Source organism: Vidua macroura, chromosome 4 (genome assembly GCF_024509145.1).
Source record: "Vidua macroura isolate BioBank_ID:100142 chromosome 4, ASM2450914v1, whole genome shotgun sequence".
NCBI lineage: Eukaryota > Metazoa > Chordata > Aves > Passeriformes > Viduidae > Vidua > Vidua macroura.
In genome coordinates, this window is record NC_071574.1 from 59145778 (window position 1) to 59166974 (window position 21197).

The 21197-nt window shown below is 34.5% G+C and overlaps 1 protein-coding gene across 2 annotated transcripts in view; it reads right to left on the reverse strand.

The window, feature by feature from the left end:
- Positions 1–21197, reverse strand: part of CPEB2 (cytoplasmic polyadenylation element binding protein 2) — a 50847-nt gene that overhangs the window by 24084 nt on the left and 5566 nt on the right. For both annotated transcript variants that reach the window (XM_053974867.1, XM_053974869.1), the window contains exons 3-4: positions 12504–12594; positions 4448–4498 (exon numbers count right to left, since the gene is read on the reverse strand). In XM_053974867.1, coding sequence (XP_053830842.1) covers positions 4448–4498; positions 12504–12594 — 142 coding nt within the window. The remainder of the gene's footprint in view (positions 1–4447; positions 4499–12503; positions 12595–21197) is intronic.

The window sequence follows — 21197 nt, forward strand, 5'->3', positions numbered from 1 at the left end:
TTCTTCTCTGTGCATTCAAAAAAAAGGAAACAGTAATTTTAAGGAAAAACAAAAAAGTTATTAAAATGTTAAAAAACCCCGATGCAGTTAAAACACTAGATGGTGCAGTATTTTATAGATATGGAAGTTACAATGATGTACCAAAGTTATCTGTGCATTTCTTGCTTCAGCAAACAGGAGAAAAACTGTACCTGATGTTGTCACATTTACTTTACTTGTATGGCAAACCTTCTTCCCTAAAATTTATCTGTCTTGCTCATTTAGAGTGCAAACTAGTGTGGCCAGGGATTTAGTGCTACTTTGCATCCAGAAAAATGCAACATTTCTGCATTTATTAAAGTAATATGCACATAATGTTTTACACCTTACAGAGCACACATGCTTACAGAGCATGGCAGCTGTAAAAAATATAGTTAATTACAGGTTTACCTATACATCAAGACTACATAGATGTATTTAACATACACGTTTGTAAATAAATAATTGCAGGGAAGACAGCTCTTTTGGAAAAGGACAGACACTGCAGGCAAATAATTGATTTACAGCAACAAAAAAGGAAAGATTAAACTGTGTTCCTTAACTTGTCCAAATACTAAGTCATACAGAAATTTGTGATTTATTTTATAAAGCTGGATATTTTAATTAGCCAGTAACTTGGAAAGATTTCAAATGAGTGAGAATGCATGAAAGACACTTTTGAAAATATCAATTAGGCATCACATACAAGAAGTATAATGATGCCCAATAAAATGAAATCCAGTAACACTGGAACCTTCCAAAATTAAGAGTGCTGTATATACAACAAAGATATTCCCTTTTAGCTGAAACTTTCTTTTTCTATATCCATGAAGTTGCATATTAATACAGCTTACACCCATCAGAAAAATTAAAATCCCCCTTTCTGCAATGTAAATCAGGTCACAGATTTAAGACATTAGTAAATACATTTGTTGTGCATGCTTATCTAACAACAAGACAATAGAACTGTACATTATGTGAGCAATGCTACCACAAAGATACCAAATGTATGGTTTCATTTTATTCAGACACATAATTCAAATACATAACCAGAGATCAAATATACACATAGTGCAATAACTCAACTGAATGACTGAGTTGAATTAAAAATACTATGTCGTGTATCAGGAAAAACTACCAGGCAAACTTCCTACAAAGATAAAATACTATTTGTCACTAACATTCTGGCATAACAACCAAATAGTGACATAGACATGATGAAGCCTTTTTCATTAATAACTGTAATTTAAAGAAATCCATAAACAGTTACAGCAATAATTTCCCAAAAGTCTAGACTAAAGGACGTAGATGCCTAATTCCCATTTTATTCTATTGGATTTGGGTGCCCAAATTCCATTTAGATTTCTTTAGAAATAACACCTTCATAGATTTTAAGGCTGAAAGACATCATTATGACCATTCAAGCTTGGCATGCCTATAAGACTACAGAAGTTCATTTAGCAATTCCTGTATAGGAAATTTAGTAATTCCTGATTGACATAAAACAGCTTTCTTTAGAAGCACAACCAGTTATAGTATCTGTAAGAAGTCTAATATGCCCTTGCTAAACTAATCAAATGGGGAATTATGTTTCAACAGCAATTGAAAAAATTCAGTGCTTTAAAATAAAGTGGGGAAAACCCCGTAATGGGGAAGAACACTCTACATCCAAATAAAGTTGACTCTTGCATTATGACTTCCTTCAAAAATGTTCTCTCTAAGCTGAGAAAGCTGTAGTCAGACATACCCATTCCAAAGTAACTTTTTTCTTACTTTTGAGAGATAATAGTCATTAAAAATGCATTACTTTTTTTACAGCTTAAGCTGAAACAGATACATAATTATATATAATTTATTAAAACACATAATTCAGGTTTCCTTTAGTTCATTTCAATAATTTAAATAATGAAAACTGTAAATATTAATATTAGGTACAGTTCAGTAAGTACATTTTAAATGAGTTGGGAAAAAAAAATCTATCATTTAAGAAGAGGAAAAACTACCTAAAAAAAGAAGTTTTATCTAGAAGTGCTTAGTCTTAAAAGGGCTGCACAATTTCAGCCTGGGTCATGTTAGAACCCTTCTGGAATCCAGAGATACCAGTTCACTAAAATTACTCTAACTAAAATCCAGAGAGGGTTAGTGTTAAGTAATAGTGTATGCTTAAATGGGCAGAGGATGTTTAAAAATATTTGTGATTTGCTTTCATGAAGGTCTGGTATTCCTGCTCTTCCTCATAGCTACTACAGTACTTACTGAGAAATCAAGGGACAAATGTGGAGTCTTTGAATTACCAACTCTTCTTTTCCCAAATATCCTTCCAATGCACCAATTACAAGGATAGAGGGAAATGTTAGCTTGAACCCACTTAAGTGGAGAAGGAAATTGATGTCTACAAGTTCATCGACAGGTGTTCAAACCCTCATTCTCATTACTGCACATTTGAAGAAGTCCCTCAATTCTTGCTAAGAAAGAAAGGTTGTGCAGAGTCTGAGCAGCTGGAGCTTCCCAAAAGCTGTTTCCAGTGCTTCTGTTCTTAAGCTGCAAGAAGCTGCAGTTAAGATATGCCAGCCTTAAAGGGGCTCTCAAGAGTGTTCCTGATTGCCCTGGCCTGCACCGACAGCTACATCAGACTCCAGCTGGTAAAGACTAGGTGTCTACACAACAAGGCTCTGAATTAAATTCTAAAGGGCATAATTTCAAAAATTATGAGTTGCAGCACCTTTTAGATACTCAAACGGTTATTTTTATCTCACTTACTGAAGGCTGAAAATAATATTGCAGGTTTTAAAGAGGACAGCAGTCACACTAAGTGCTACCTTTCAAAGTACAAGAGAAACCATGCAAGCGTTAAAAGCAAGATATTCATCAGTGCATGTTCTAACTTTGTGGTAAGGTTTTAGGATAGACTGGTACCACTGTGTTTCACCAGTGTTCATGATAAACAACAAACCTCTTCTTTCCTAGATATTCCACAGAGTAACAATAGTTCCCATGTGCCTTTTTATGCAAAACTCTAAAAAGAGAAGTTCATCATTCTAAGTAAAATTAAATTAATTAAAATATTAATTTCTTACAGCCATCTCACTGAAATACTTCAGTTTCTCTTCATACCTTCCCATCTAACACTTCCTTGTACAGCAGCAGATAATGACAACTGCACATATACCACCTGAACAAACCAGCTTGCAGAACAGGTCTTAAAGCTGCAGTTAAATACAGAAAGTATAATGTTGTAAATGTTGTGACATCAAGCACCTTGATATTCAGTGTAGAGGAATCAATATAGAGTTGGCTAAACACTGATTTTATTTCTATAGTTAAGTATCTATTTTTTCTTTTCAAGATACTCCCTTATCTTAAAGTTACCTATGCAATATCAAAGTATCTACTCCTTCAAATAGCCATTATGCAGTATTTTCCTTTACTGGGCATAAAGGTAAATCTTAATTTCCTGAAAATTTTAAACATTTGCTCACTGTTATCCAGGGAAAACAAGTATTTGTTTGCATTTTATATCCATTTGCACAAGTGTAAATGACTGTGCAGAACGGGTAAGGCAATTAAAAAAACTACCAAAACCTAGCAACAACAACAACAACAAAAAAAAAACCCTCCATATAATTTCAAACAGCAACAAATGTGTTCTGGCCATATGTTTTTATTAAGAGATCTTTACTGCTAACTTACTCATCAAGTGAATGACAAAAGTGTACTTCGTGTACAACAGCTTCCATGTCTTCTAATCTAGAGAAGCTGTGGCACTACAGCTCTAATTTTTTCCCAATGCAGAAAACACTTATGTGCAAAACCCCTGATTTATTATTGACTTAGATGGATTACCAAGCTGTGCTTCCTTCTTTAGCCTTGAACAAAGGCTAAAGTTCATGCCTTCACTGAGTAGCAGATGTTCATGAAGTCTGACCTACTGGGAGAGGAACATGAACATGAACTCTAACTTCAGCATATTTCACGGTTAGACACGTGCTTGACAAAAGCCACTTTCAAAAACCCCAGCAAAAATAAAATGTTATTTCACAGGAGTGTAATACAAAGCATCTAGTTCACTCTTTATTTACCCAATATAGAAAAAACATGTGTTTCTGGCCTTCTTATTTTTCTAATTCCTGTTTCAGTGTAATAGATTTCTTACAGCTCTTTGGAAAACACACCCCTGGATTGCTTGAGAACAAAACAGAATAGTGCATCATTATGAGCATTTCAGATTTCCAATAAGCTAGATATAATGAAAGCCTGTTGCAAGATTAGCTCTTGCCATTTAACTCCAAGAAATGGCAACAGTCCCTTCAGTGTTGAAGACTAGAGGCAAGTAATTCAGTAACAGAATAGAATAGTAAAATTTTATACCAACATTCAAATTTAAGCTAAGCTAGAGATAATTAGAAACTGTTACAAGATTAGAACTTACCATTTAACATCAGAAGATTGTCAGTCCCTGGATGTGGATAACTCAAGCGACCTTAAAAGAAAACAAAAAGCAAAGAACAAAACAAATGCAGAGGTTTTAGCTATTATGCTAGAAAAAAGAATGAAAAATCACTGCTTAGAATTTGCCTAAGGGGAATAAAGAGCTAATATTTAACTCCAAGCACATTAACCAACAATACCCTTGACCCAAGTTAAAGCTGACAAGAACAGACTTCTTAACCTTAATTCTCTGGTCATAAGATCTGCGGTGTACTTTGGGATCAGCTCCAATAGGATAAAGCCACTTTTTGTTTCATGACACCCAGAAATAGTGCTGACTGCTTTAGTCTTCTCTTTCACAGCAACTGTGAATAACTGCACTATGCACATTGCTTAACAGAGTGGCATTTCTACAACTTAATGCTTCTCTACTCAAGCAATTTAAGAAAAACCATGTTAATAAGAAATAAGGCATGGAAATTTTATTAACTGATTTATGACTGCATCTTGGTGTATTTCATATAACCCTGGTATGTAATATTTTTCAGTAAGTCTAGCAACATTAGAGCAGTTGCTTAATTACAGATTCAATAAAATTAAATACTATTATAGATAAAATTTTCAGCATTTTAGACTGAATAAAAACCATGAAAACCTTTTGACATTAGAATTTTTCAAGAATTGCATTTTACTACACCAGTGGCATGTTATACATTAGTATTTAAATGAATGGTTTAAAATGCACAGCTGAAGGGTCTGCTCACTAAAAATTCCTTTTTACTAAAGAAGACTTTCTTTTTTACAGGAAGCTGCAAACATACCAGTAGTGCACACTGACCTAGAGAGACATTTACAATAACTGCTGTGTTTGGAAAATCTGTGGTTGAATGTGCAAAAAAAATGCATTGCTATCTATCTTGCTATTCAAATATACTTGCTTGGTTATAATCTGAAGGACATTATATATATATATATATGAATACTGTGACTTAAACATCTAAATCTTTTGAAGGAAATGGGAATGCTTGTAGAGGCATAAAGAACCCAGTCTGGAAGCAATGGGCATGTAGAACACACATATTTTTAAAGGGTCATATATATGCAGATGGCTTGCAAGAAAAAGAAACCCCAGGGGGAAAAAAGAAAGAAAACCAAATCAGCAAGCTCCATATTAAGGCTGTCTAGCAATTCTTATCATACTCTGTTTGGGCCTCTACTGCTGGAAAACCCATGAGCTTAGCAGCAAGACTAGAAATTTCTTTAAGTAGTTCTGAGTCCCAAGGGACACCTTTGAGGTTAAATAAAAAAATATTTTTGTTGTAAACTGTAAATAATAGGGTTCAGGTTTTCCTCTTCTCCTTTAAGAAACTAACATGGTAATTTTCTGCCAAAAAAAATAATTTGAAAATATACACATTGCAAACTCTGAAATGTAACACTTCAAAATAGCAAGATGAAGATAATTTAGGAAATTTTGTTCAGCCTTATTATTTACAGGCATTGTGGATAAAAGATTTTTATACAGCTATGAACTATTTGTCATCCCACAGATTTTATTATTGTAAGAATGCATGGTATCAGAACACCTGCAGATTAGGTAACAACAATCTGTTGTTGAATTTGGAAGCACTGAAAGGCTAGGGCAGACTCCTGGAGAAGGGCTCATGAATTCCACCCAGAAGGACTCTGCCTCCTTCTCTAACAGAATCTTTGAGTAGGCTTAGGCAAAACACTAAACACAAAAATCTTTGTAGGAGACTCTGTCTTTATGTTTTTTTGTCTTCAAAGTGTCCAGTTTTAATACATTTCTTCTGTTATACTGAACATCTACAGTTATATCTAATGTTTCTTGGAACTATAAAAATTCTACCCTTCTAGCAATGCATACTGGTAAAACAGACAAAGAATCAGGAAAAAGGCATCTTTAAATTGCACTCTCGGAATTGGCACAGCTCAGCCTGGTGTATAATAAGTTACTTTGCTATACTTCTTAGGTTTTTGCTCTATCAAGGCTAACATTCCTTGGTCTAACAGCAACAATTTCACAAGATCACTGTCATATCATGTTTATATATATTGCTATAGCAATACTTGCAACAGTATGAGGTGGTCCTTGCAAATCAGAATGTTGTATTTATTGAGAATAACAAATGAAATTGTGAGACATTATCTTAAGCTTCCTTGCCTCCGTGGTGGCAGTCTTTCTCCCTATCTGAATTCATCCTCTTTTTCTACTTAGCAAGAGAGACAAAGGATAGGGTTGTTTTTCCTGCAATGATTTCATAAACAGTCAGATTTAAGGCCTAGTAGGAGAGAGAAGCCCACAGGTGTCAACATCTGGAAAAGACAACGTCTAAAAAATAGTAAATTCTAGGTTTATGCAATTCTGCTTTTGCATTCTCTTGCTTTTTTCCCTTTATAGCTTCACAAATAAGCTGCATCTGAAACACATATGCCAAGCTGAAATAATGAAGGATTTCTCACTGAGTGGAAGAAAAGGACTGCACCAGGCAGCTGGGCCCACCACTGCAGCCCAAAACCCCATCTCATTGTTGGGAAGATGAATTTGCTGACTCAGAAAGTGAATGATTTCAAGGTTAGAAAGGAAAACAACTAACACAATATTCAGTACACTGCTGTATTGATACTTCTAAGTTTTATTTACATGGGTATTTCAATGAAATCACACTTCACTGCATTCTTGTGAACTAAACCCCTGTATTTGCTACCTGGTAGCAAATGTATTTACATACAACTTTAAGAACATTTTAAACATAGAATGTTTGCTTATTTTTCAATATGCAATCCCTGCTACTTACTTATGTTAGTTTAGGTTCTTATCCCTCAGCTTAATCTGTTGAAGTAAAATGAACTGTTTTCTAGGCTGTCCACCTGAATTTCATGACATACATAAGTTCAGAACATTTCACACATGGAATTGGGTTCAAGATCAGTTTTATGCAGTGCTCACACTACAGTATTTTTGAACAGGTTATTCTAGCTACATGGACATTTACTATATTAAACCTCACTTAAAATATCAGTATGTAGAATACAGAATAGAGAAGATGGGAACACCATCTTGTAACAATTTACTTCGCTCCTATCACATACATCTTTCTATCTGGCTATTTTCACTGTATGTGGTTTGATGTATTAAAAAAACTGATACCATTTTAAGAACAAGGCACAAATCCTCTCTAATCCTATGCTGCTTCAATGTCAGCAATCTAGATCTGTATAAACCATTCAATGATCTTCTAGCAGTTCCAGTGGACTCCATCTGCTTAAAAAAGTAATAATAATAAAGATGATTTAATAGTTTAAAGTCAGCTACCAATTAGTTAGAAAATATCTAATATTGAAATAATAGACTTAGTCCACTCCTGCAAAACATAAAATAATTTATTCACTACCTCTCTAAAAAACTTGTCTATGGATCCAAAATTTGTAACCTGCTACTATCTGGAACAAATAAAGTGCCTAATATTACCATTCTATATCAGAAAGATCACCATGTTACAGAAATTCTCCGTGCAAACCTGAACTTGCAACTTCACCATGCTACTGCTAATTACTAAGTCTCATGTATCATGGTTAAATTGAAACTAGCATTGCTAAGAAGCAGCAGGTATGCCAGACATTTCTTATACAACTAGAGTTCTATTAAATCTAGACTCCTCTTACTTATCTAAATGTAATTAATATTAACAGAACTGCCTGCCTCACACAATGCACTCTTCTGTGAGGACAGAAAAAAATTAAAAGCTTCTAAAAAGTTTTGGTGGGCCATTATACCCACTGAATCCAATTCAGAGTCTTGCTAATACAAACATGAGGAAAGAGTAACGAACTTAGTTTTAGCATTTCTGCAATCTCATGGTACTGACAGGGCAAAGAAAATTTAAATTTTTGTAAACTTCTTCTTGGCATACTCATTTTTTATTTTTAGGCAAATTCAAATCTACTTTCAGAAATGCATACTTTTTATTCCTATTTAGTTGGAGGAATCCCCATATTTAAAACATTACTACTTTAAACATTACTGACTCACAGATTCACAAGTTCGATTTCATGTCTAATCTCCCCCTTTTTAAAAAAGGTCTTAATTTTTGTATGAAGAAACTCAGAATCAAAAATTCCTTACCCCTTTTCCTTTTTTTCAAGAGATCTCCTGAGTGGAAAAGAAAAAGCTTCCAAGTAAAGCTTTTCCCAGTAAGAGTGAATGGCTGAGGATCACAGCAGTTTGAGAAAGCACAGTTTCTGGAATCAGCGTAGTTAAGACAACAGCACAAACCCATGTTTGGACAACACCTAGTTACAGAAAGCCTAGAGACTGCATTTCCCAATGCTTGCGTATGAACTATGCAAGTCAGAACAAGGCCAAATGGGTTGTCTTTGATAGTCCATGTATTCAGACAAATCAGTATATCGGTCTTAAATACATTCTTTTATCAGAAAAAGTTTCTATGAAAAAAAGAAGCAATGTGTATGTAAGATTTCAAAGCCTTTTATGTGACAAGGGAGAGAATTTTTTCCTCTATATTTTTTCCCAGCTTCAGAAATCCTTTTCTTGGCACAATTTGAATTACTCTAGGAAGAAACTGTACAGCTTTAAACTTTAGACAAAGTTTAACACAAAATATAAAACAAATGTCTTTGAAAGAAAGACAATGCTCTCTGTGCCATAATCTTTACTAGAAAGATGTTTAAAACAGCAGGTAATGAATTCCATTAAGTCAGTCTCCTCAATACTAATATATAGTGCATAGAAAATGTAACAACTGCTTCTAAGCTTTCTCCATAATCTGTTTCAGCCCAAATGCATTGTCTTCCCTGCTTCTTGACAGCAAAATGTATTGATATTTAGGGGAGCAAAAGGAGAAAATGGAACACCAGGTATACAAGTGTTATGTCTGAAGAGTTATTCTAGCAATACCTCTATGTGTCAGGCTATCAGTATTTTAATTCTTCTCTCAATTGTTTTAAGAACTATTAGAAGAATAAAAAGGGTGTTTAAAAACAATGATATAAAAATGAATTAATTTAACTTCAGTTTTTATTTCACTGGAATTGAATGGATGGGATAATCTTAAACATTACTTAAGGACTTGTTATGGAATGCATTTCAAGAAAGCTGCATGGGAAAGATTAGTTTTAATATGATCAGTATTTCTGCTGCAATGACTAGTGAAGTCAAACATCTTCTCTCTATTACTCTACCTTGAAAGTATCTTTTTGAAAGCTAAAATTTTCTTTTGATCACATGTGTTTTAATGACAAAACTTTGTCTAAGCAAAGCCAAAACTAGTCATCTATAAACAATTTTCTGGCAGGCATAAACTTAGCTTTCAGTGAGTAATATTTGAAATAATTTTTTTCAAGTTCATGAAAGCAAAAGTGGGGAAATTTGACTCACTCCTAAAATGGATCTTGACATGCAAAACTTGAAGCTATGAGCTAGTACACAGACTGTCTGTTCTGCATTGTGCAAAATTTGAGACAAGATGCTTAGTCATACTCCAGATATTGTAAGCAGCTAAATCTGAAACACGTGCTTAAAATTCCAGGGACTTTCATTTTACTGCTGTGATCAGATATAATAGATGCATTGTTTTAGTGTGCTTATATTTACTTGAAAACTTGTCATAAAAATATTCCCTAGTTACAAAATACCCTTTAGTTGCAACAAATATGTTATATATTAACAAGAGCAACAAATACTAACGTTCTTAATCCTGTGCATTCTGCAAGCAAATATAATGGAGTATTATGTAAATGTTAAACTTTCTGTGGTAAAAAGTCACAGAGACTGATATAACCAAATTAAAGTTTCATGGCTGGCAGAGAAAAGACAAAAAAAAAAAAAAAAAAAGAAGTTAAAGTTGGTCAGAAATTACAGAAATTCCAATTAATGGTGAAAAAAATCAGAAGACAGTAGAGAAGAACTAAAAGGCTGATATACCACAACGTCTCTTCCACCCATTTTCAGTCTGTAAGGAACATTTCTCATGCCTTATTGTTAATAACATAGCAGTTTCAGTTGAAATCACATCCACGGAGAAAAAATATCTTATCCATCTACTTAAATAGCAGCACACAATTACTCTAAATTCAGTTGGCATATGCATTGTTCTCTGGCACTCAAACAGAAAAATGGGTTTCCTTTTAGTGCATCACTATCTATGGCTTCCATCTGTTTTAGTTCAAACATAAAACTTAGCAGAATTTTCACTGCAAGAACATCACTGTTTAACTGTTAAAAAATTCTCTTAACTGTACACTGACACCATATTCTTATGTCCCTAGAAAACACAGATGGAAACTACTGAGTTTTTCAAGGAAACGACCGAGTTTTTCAAGGAAACTACATATGAACCAAATTAACTTTCAAGTCTTAAAGCTTTTTCTTGTCTTACTCTCCTTGCAAAATTATTATTGGAAATACATAATTTTCATCTATTGTAACACAATGAAATACAAAGAGATGAATAAAAATAAAAATTAGGATTTTCTGTGCTCACTGTGCTTCTGAAATCTCTTCTGTTTTACAGAGATAAAATTAAAACAGTGAGATGGCAGGGGGAACCAAGCAACCAATTCCATTTGTAGTGTCAGCATGTACAGAAAGAAGAAATAGACTGATTTTCATCTTCAGGAATGTGAGAGGTGCCAATGGCAGTATACTGCAGTAGAAGATCTGCATTCTCTAGCTTTATGCCTAACAGTAGCTTCCAGACAAGGAAACAAGTAGTAACCACCGAGTGTGGCAATTAGAAGCAAGAATCCTCTGTAAGAGGAATGATGCAGCTGGTCACCTCATCCTTGAGGAGATATGCATGCTTTTAGCACATGGCAGTCACCATTGGGCTAGCTGTTTACAGGTTTCAAACCTTTTGTTGTACATCATGTTTTACAAACATGTAGAATAGATAGAAACTGAATTTAATAATTGCTAAAATGGAATTAATTCTCTCTGGGCCATAACAAAGAAAAGATCAGACTTAAAAACACCTAAGAAAATTTAATTTTGGCTTCCACTTACTTTAAAGTCAAGTAAAATTAACAGTTTAAGTAAATGCTAGATACTTACAGATGCTTTGTAGAGATTTTCAGCTTGGGAAAAAACTCCAAACTTTAGGCTGCCTATTTTAAATCTTAAAATACCATTAAATGCTATCTGAATGCTACAGGTCTTCCAAGTAATTACACAGATCTTAAATCATGAGCAGACTAGCAAGGTGTCCTTTAAATTAGGAGAACAGGCCTTTCTGTGCTAATGCAATATATAGTTAAGTACAGGAGCCTCTAGAAATTGAGAATGGATGGGAGCAAATAATGCTGCAAAAAAAATTGATTGTTTTATTTTTTTTCAATTGCTTCAATACAGAGATTTAATTTCTACAACACAATCCTAAAGTCTTGGATAATTTTAAAATTAGGTTGTGTTAATCTAATTAGAACATCACAAATGAAGTAACATCTGATCAGCCCAAGTGAAATTGTTTGGGTTCCCCACCCCAATGTTCAATAGTAAATGCTACCTGAGAAAGTCTGGAAGAAAAGAATTCACAAGAGTGAGTTAATGTACAGTGAAAAGAGGAGTTAAAATGGAAGCCCACATATGCTAGTTATATGCCTACTGCTGTGGCCAAATGATTTCATAGAGCTCAGGACTGTAAGAGGAACCAGCATTCTAAAGCAAACTGTATTTCTGGACTTCTTCAGATTTGGATGCATTAGTATCTTCCAGTAGATTTGAAAAAAATATTTAAAAGGACAAATCCTCATTTTATCAATTGACAGTTTTTTTTTTTTTTTCAGCTTTCACTGTTGAGAAAGGGAAAATTATCTGGCAATATTTGGAGTAGTTTGTTTTAAGTAACTGTGAAACAATGTTTTCAGTAAAAGACAGCTTAAGATTGACTTTTCATTTGAGCAAAAAAATAGTTCATTTTCCACTTTAATATGAACTTAGAATCTAAATTAACAATCAGTATTAATTCAAATATGCAGAATGGATGACCCTTTTTTCTTTACTTAGCATAATAACATACCTTTAAGTGGATCATGCTCTGCTCTCATAATGTCAATAAGGGAGTTTTCCAAAGAGTGCATATTCAGACTGTCATACATTCTATTTCGATCCTAAAAGAAAACAAAAGCCTTAGTATTGGTATACAAATTCTGTAGTTTTAAACTAAAAACTTGAAAGGAAGACACAAGTTCCTTCTAACAGCTGCCCACTCAGACACTCTGAAGATGGACAGTGATACAAAGTAAGATCTAATTTTATTAACTGTAATTTTAACAGCATCCAAATATAAAACTAGAGATGCAGTGTGAAGAACTCTGTGTGATGCAGTGTGAACAAATGCTGTGTATGCATTTGACAGCCTGTGAATGCCTGTTTCCTTCAAAACTGCTTGAATCTAGTTCTAGCGATCCACAGCACAGTTACGCATTAGCTGATTAATGAAGGAGACTAATGTCTGTAAGAGTTCAATTCATTTCATGCACAAGTAAAATAGTGAGGAAGGTGGGGAACTACAGGACAAGGACAGTGATGTCACACAAAAGAGCATTTTCTTGGTGCTTGGCCAAGTGCCTGGCATAGGCCACCGGCCTCTGCTGAGGCTGTGCTTGCTGGCTTCAGGGCCTTTGCATACAAAGACTTGAGTTACAAATGGTCAACCCTTAACGGTTAAAGGGTGGAAAATTAAAGCTAAACTATGACAAGAAAATATCACAAATCTTACTAATACATTATCAGCCTTATAGAGGACAATTTCTATTACACATGATTATTAGGAAGTTACCGTACTGTCTTTATAAATATTTTCCCTGACAGTAACAAAAGTTATTGCAATGAACTGAAAATGTTTTAACTGCTTTTGTTTTACCCAAGACATTTTCTCCCATATTTTCCAATACACCCAAGTTACAGACACAGAAAAAAGATGACTGCTATATTCTTTGGTCTTTCTGGGATATGCTTTAGAAACAGTTTGTGTAAAACTATAATCTCTTCTACTTTCAAGGCTTCTGGCTAGGCTGTACTGCTGCACTTAAATCCTATAATTGTGCCTTAGTTTTACTGTGGTCTTCATTCTAGTAATTCAGCAGAATAGGATGAAATATATTATATACATCCCAGGACTGGTGAAATTCCCTAAAGACGCAGCCATACATTTAGTATGTATCTAATAGGGACAGAAGGTATATCCCACACTCACTGTGACTTTCCATGACAGTTCAGCAGAACCATAGATTCATTTCAAATTACTTCCCTCTGCAAACAGGTATTCTTCACATTGGAAGAGTAAAAAACACAAGCTTTGGAACAGAAGTTTTCTATGAATCACACACTACAACTTCTGCTCAGCTTTGCCATGATGAAACCAAGGTTTCACTTTCATCTTTTTAGAAGTTTAGTCAATGTTGGGATGAAGAGGAAGAAGCCTTTTTTCCCATCTCTCTCTATCTCAAACAGCTATTAAGAGTAATGGGTTCCTGTTGAGTAAGCAAACTGTTAAAAAATAATGAATCTGATCAAACTAATATTTCTGGAAGCACTCAAACAATTTTAATGATAAATTAAAAACGTAGGTTTCTCTTGTCTCCTGCCACATCCCAGACCAAATGCCAATGACACTTCATGAGGCAATCTTCAACCTGGTTTGAGTGCAAACAAGTCACCATTACTATTTTAGTTCATAGTAACCTTAATTTTGGGACTGGCTGGCTTTTGTTCAGTTTAGTTGCCCTGAGAACCACTAAAAGAAACTGAAGTGACTAATCTGCTTCCCTGCCCTTACAGGTTTGTTTCTCAACAGCACAATGAAAAGAACCTGCTTACCACAGCAAACTTGCTTTCTATAGAAGGTATGAGCAGTGACCAAGCTAAATCTGTTCCCTACTGTCCCCTAGCATTCAGAAGGTATCTCATCAGGATTGTTAATGAAGTCTTAAATTGAGTTTACGGCACTAGTTGGTAGGTAGTCAGTGCTCTTTCAAAAACTAACACTGAGTAAAGACAAAACATGCTTTGCTACCTTTGTAGCTGATAAGGGAAAAGAACTAGTATTGGTAAAAACCAGACTGAACTGTATATGGTGTTTCATCTTTGTAATAGGCTCATAACAAATTTTCTTATTTACTTTAACACTGATATATACATATGTGTTGAGGTAACACATGACTGTCTGGGAAATAGTCATTATTACAAACTCGATGACACTCTGTAGAGCCTATACGAAAAGGCTCAGCCATGGTTAATTCCTAGAACTGGGCTACTTGGTCCCTAGATCTTACAGAGGAATGGAAAACTAAAACACGGAACATGTGCTTGCAATTTATTTGTAAACTGCTCTACTAGGTGACATGGTGCAATAATTCTAACTTGCATCATTTAGAAAGGTCTGTGTATCTAAAGCAAAAGATCTTGCTCTGCTAGAAGCAGAAGGAAAAATAAGCTTTTCCCATCCTTTTTAGAAAGTTTGTGGTTGTTTCCTTGAATTGCATTACTTAATTTTGGGCAATAGAAACACACAATGGGCAGATACCACACAATATTAAAACGCTGTGAATACACTGAAGTACAGCAGGATTTAAATATGAGAATTGCATTCTGCTATCCCACTAGCCGCACATCACACTACCCTATCATGAATTTGGGTACTGTCTTGGTAATCCATGCTTCAAAATTTTAATCTCTATTCCAAATGACACTGATGAATTGCCTGCTGTCTCTAAAGGAATAAGTAATTCTTTGGGTACAAGGTTCATTTTAAACCTTTGTGCAGCTCGGCTTTATAATGCTACAACACTGCTTTGAGCTCCCCAAATACGTACATCATGTCTTTCAAGAGAACAGTTATCATCTATGCTAATAGGAAGTTTTAATTTCAAAGCAGAACTTAAAAGTATTTCAGTGTGGTGTGTAGGTCACACACCAGCCAGTATTTTCTAGAAAGGTCTGAAACAGAACAATTCCAGGCACTACTAAATCAGAAAACTTCCATTATGGTTTTGGTCAATTTTTAGGACAAGCACAAAAAGGACTACCACAGAACATGATTGTTCCAGATCTCCATGCATATGGGAACAGCCCCAAGAATTAGGATTAGCTGTAGTTTCATTATTTCAACACAACTGATACGCAGTTATCTTCTAAAACAACCTGGATCTACTTTTAAAACAACATGGAAGTAGTCCCAAAAATTAGAACTATTTCCATGTTGTCTTAAAGACAGTTTCAGATTGTTTTGGAAGATAACTGCTTATCAAGCATGTTGAAATAATAAAACTAAAGATAATCAGTAGTGCAAAGACACTGATACCTAAGCATGTATGTTAATACATGTTTTCTATCATTCTGACCCTGGAATTGTCAAAGTTGAATTCCTGTTAAATATTTTTCATTTCCTTCAGCTCTGTGGCTCATCAGTCCTGTGCTAAGAAGTAAGTGAACTCTTGTTGTGTCAGAAGGTCTATAGCTCACTGGAATGTCACAACATAATGTTAGCTTTTTTCCCCTCAGAGCTGATAGTTAACTTCTCCCAAGCACTATAAATTCTCAGACTAGTTTTTTACTTTTAGCTGTCTAAATGTTTGACTCCTGTTTGATCTACCTTTCCCGTATCAGAATCACAGCTGTGGACTGAGTGATATGGTAAAGTAAAACATCGCCTATGTAAGAAAGATTACAGAAAATGGTAGTTACTTTAGGAATAGGAGAAGCACAAAGTATCCTTCCCCACAGAATACAAGTGCTAGAAGGAGCTTTTGACAATGTCATGCAAAGTACACCTAAAGAGCATGCATTTGAGAAGTAGACCCCAAGCCATGCATCTGAATATGCACGAATGGGAAAAGGGGCAGCTTTCTCTGAAGAGCAAGTTTCAGTACTAAACTCATGAACAAATAGTTTTTCTTGGCACATTCTGCTTAGGACTGCTATACATACCCATGCAATTTATGCAAAGATTATCCTGTCTGAGCATTTGCAGAAACTGCAGTCACATCTCTAAGCTTATATATTGTCACTTATGCATAAAGCAAATACAAGGACCAAAGCTATTGAGTGGTGAATAATTGTGCTTATTTTTAACCACAAACACTACTTCATAGCTAAGAAGTTTGACACCTTTGAGTTTTGGAAATATGTTTAAAACTACTGATTTGTGGGACTACTTGAAGTAAAAAAATAGAATGCTAACAGAGGTATTAAAATCTGTAAATGGTAATACCTTTAAGGAATGATCTTTACATGTCTCTTCATATTCTAAAGAAATGTAGAACCATGAGATGGGAGCTGAAGACAAAAGTCTTAAAGCTTATAGTCATTTCAAGTATGGTCTTACTTGGCTACAAAAAAGACTCCAACTTTGGCCTTGATGAATTAACTGAGTTTGTTAAAAGCTAGATTAAAGAAGCCTTTTTAAAACTGCTTCCCCAACTAAAATATTGACAAATTCCAGTTTGTTTCATCTTAAACCTGATCCCTGAATAAAAATGACTAAAATCGGACAGCTGATTTAGTAATAAACTATCTACACTTTAAAAAGTACCTGGATATAGTATTCAGTGTTAATGCTAGCAGTAATAACAATTCCTACATACATATTGTAAAATACCTCAACTAGGATCTAAATTTCAAGTCATTCTCATTTTATTGAGGATATACTATAATCATAAGCCCCTGTTGAAACCATAATTAGTGTAAATGAGAAACTAAATATGAAATATTGGAACTACAATTTTAGCTCTATAAAAAAGCAAGGAGAATGACTTAAAGTCAACATACAAAATTGCTTGGCTACTTTTCAGTGTCATTAGTGGTAAAGATGAACTAAAGATGTCTGGTAGACATCTGTGAATGGTCAACCTGACAGCAAAGTATTTGAAGTTAAAATGACACCATCAGCTATGTAAGCTAACTAAATTGAGCCTAAAATGCACCAAGAACAGGTCCTGTGGCAAAGACACACCCACTTCCCAGCGACATAATCATTTAAAAATGAACAAAAAAAATCCCAGTACTGGAGCACTTCTACTCAAGAATATATATTCATAACCTGGAAACAACCAGACACCAGACTATGTAGATGACTAAAGTCATGGCAATCTTGACTTACACAGCAAATTTAGAAAATTTGTATATTAATAGTTTCAAGGAAATATTTAAAGGGACATTGAGAAATCTGAAAGAGAAGTTGTTATTCAAGTTTCTCACACCCCTGCCCCACATCCAGAAATATCTATACTGTCTTGAGTACTTAAATGCAAATACATCAGCACATACAGCAAATGTACTTTTGGATGAATCTAAGGTGAGAACACATTCATTTTAACTCAGATAACAAGGTGAGGTAAGATACCCATCATATACTCACTGCTATACAATCATGACTGTGAAATATTTTGTTGAATTTTTCTAACTCTGATTTTGTATTTTGACTGCTAGAATGAGCTGTACAACTCAAGAAAATTTAAATAACAGGAGGAAAGTCTTGTATCATATGAAGTCATAAAAACACTTGCATGGTAAGACCTACAAACTTCCCACTAATTGATTGCTTTGAAAGGCTAATCTGTGTAGCTCCTAATACTATTTATTCAAAGGTTTTAATCCTGAAATTAAAAGCATGGCCATAGGCCACTTTCCCCAATCAGAGATAGCCCCAGTATGGTCCTCAAACACAAATATCTGGTGGTGTGTGTTATTTTAATCAGTCCCAGGCAATCAATCCACTGCATTAAAAACTCTGAAACTGTTTTGTTCCAGCCTCAGTAAAATTCTAGCCCAGTAAAAATAAACTGGCTTATAGATCAGTGTTTGGACAATTATATTACTCTGAAGAAAGCTCTGCAGCTAGATAATCTCAGTACCTTCAAGTTTACCAACAGCTGCCAAACACTCAGCACTTTCGAAAAAATGGGCCACACTTAGACATTTAGGAGTCTAAACACATCAAGAACCCAACTTTAACAACCTGCTCTTCACCTAATATTCACTAGTATGTGTATCATCTAGATTAGCCACTGAAAATGTTAAGCTTTATGAAATTATACTAAAACTGTCACATTGAAAATTTGAAATTTTCCAAATGCAAGTGATTCTAAGGCAGAAGAACATGACAGCAGCCTAAATTAAATATCTAAAACTAACACCTGTTGTGACATGCAACCTTAAACCTAATTTTGTTTCTCATGTAATTTGTTTTCTTTGAAAACTTGAGCACATTTCAAAAAGAAATAGAAAAATAAAAAATTGCAATTGTGCAAGATACCACCTCACCATACCAATCCCCAGCTGGAGAGCTATGTTTAAACACAGACTAAGAACACGCAGCTTTCAGGACCATGAACATTACAGAATAAACAGGAAGGACAAATCAAGGTGAAAACCATCCAGAAACACAGTGTATTTCCTTAATTCAAAAGAGACATAGAAATTAGATTCTTGTTCATAGAATGTAGTGTTTTTACTAGAACAAAAGTAGTTTAACACTGATATGTAGTGTTAAACATTTTTAACAGATTTTAATAAGATTATTTGCAAGATGGTAAAAAAACTAAGCTTGCAATCAAAATAGAGTTAGCAGAAACTGCAATTCTCAAAAAAAAAAGCACAAAAAAGTAGAAATAGTTAATTATTTTCCTCATACATGCAGTGTAAATCAAAAAAGTGGATATACAAAAAACTGATTTCTGCCCTTGGGTTTTGTCCACAGATAGGCCTGTAGTATGTTTTGTGGGGAAAAATACTTGCATAAAAGTTTAGAAACATATTTTCAGCTTTGTACTCTATAATTGGGGACTTTTTTTGTACTTTAGGTCAGGGAATAAAAGAGACTATTCATGTCATCTGACTTCTTGAAATGCAATGTAAGTGCCTAAAGTGGAATCCCAAGGGCTGTGTAAGGTCAGTGGTGCCAGGTACGATCTTCTAGAATTAGATTATCTAAATAAGGAACCTAGATTGTCTCTAAGGAGAGAGAAATAGGTCCCTCAATTAAATGCTTAACTTGTACGGCATCAATACTCAACAAGATTTCTAACTGTTCCTTTAATGATTCAAGTGCAAGGCAACAATCCTTCCCTATATGAAGTACCTACAATGGTGGAAGCAGGATGGCTGAACTTAGACAAAATTACATCTACAGGTTTTATGTCTATAAAAGAACTGTATTTGAAGCAGTTTGTATTATCTTAAAATCCTGAGAAAGGCAGAAAAGCTTCTAACAGTGAGGCACATAAAAAAAACTTGGCTATATGCTTAATTTGCTCACGTTTAAATTAGTGTTACCATGATGTTTCATTATTTTTATTTAAAACCAAAACAAACTGCTGAACTTGTAAAAAATCCTAAGAGATGTCTTTCATAACTTCTGCAAGCAAAGGCAGCTTTGCTGCAACTAATGTGGCCATTGTGAATTCAACTTCATATGGGATATGTTTCAGTTTTGACTAAGAAGTACAGAAAATTGGCTTTCATCCCTGTAAGCAATACTCATAATAGTTTACTCAGTTATCAGTAATGACATTCATTGTCACTTGTATTTTAGCTTAATGTCAAGAAATGTTTTTTTCATCAGAACTGATGCCAGTTCTATTCTGGGGCCCACCTAGCAATGCAAACACCAAAGAATAAAGAAGTTTGATGGAAGGGCAAAGCTTCAAATTTGTATACAATTCCCCTGTGGTTTATCATGTTTGCATGAGGTACGTGTTTTTTTCAGAAAATGGATGAGTAGGTGATGTGCTGAATGCTATCTGGGATTTGCAAAAATATACAGCATTTTTAAAAAATGGTAGCTGAATGTTGAAGATTACACAAAGTCCCTAACAGCACTGGCTTTTTAAAGCCAGTTTTTAACTTGCTAATTTTGAGCTAGCTAAAGTTGAGAAGAGAGGTGCTTTGTCCCCTCCCTTACAAAATTGTTACTGCTGTTATCCCAGAGAAAAAGGTATTCTGTAGAACTGTGAATGATGCAGTATGTATCGAATATGCATGCTAAGATATGTTTGCTCTGTGGAAGCTTGGAAGAGATAGGTAACTTCTACATGCACATAAATACTTTTGTGCTAGACTTTCCAAACAGCACAAAATTTAATTTGTACTACTTTTTTAGTATTTTCTGAAATCACTACGGTATCTTTAAGAATCCTCAATCTAAATACCACAGCCTTTTATGGAAGGAGACAAGCACAGTACAAATCAGCAAGATGGGTGTTTGACAGCATTGAAATTGCCAACAAGTTCTGATGAAAAGAAGCACAAGCTCTAAGCTCTATTTAACTTTTTCAGTATGACTTGCTAAATGTAATAATTATCACAAGGAATTAATCATATAACAATAATGTACTATCTGAAAAAAAGAACATGACAGTGTAGCAAAATAATTTATGGAAACGTATAGTGTTTCCACAATAGGAGTAGCTAACATTGCAACCCTTCAAAGAGGTTTATTTTTACTGTGTTCTGCAACTATGGCTTTATACATGTCAGGGAGATTTAAGCACAGACAGACCAACAGCATAAATATAGCCAAACAGGCCTATTTAATTGGTGGGTCCGGTGCTCATAGGTGTAACCAACAATTACGATTGCCCAACTTCTTACTTTGATATTATGCCTTAAAATCCCCCAACCCTTACACAGAAACATTAAGGTATTATAAAGTTAAAAGGATTTCTTTCCTAGCTTATTACATACAAATTACTTAGACGAAAGCCTAAATGCA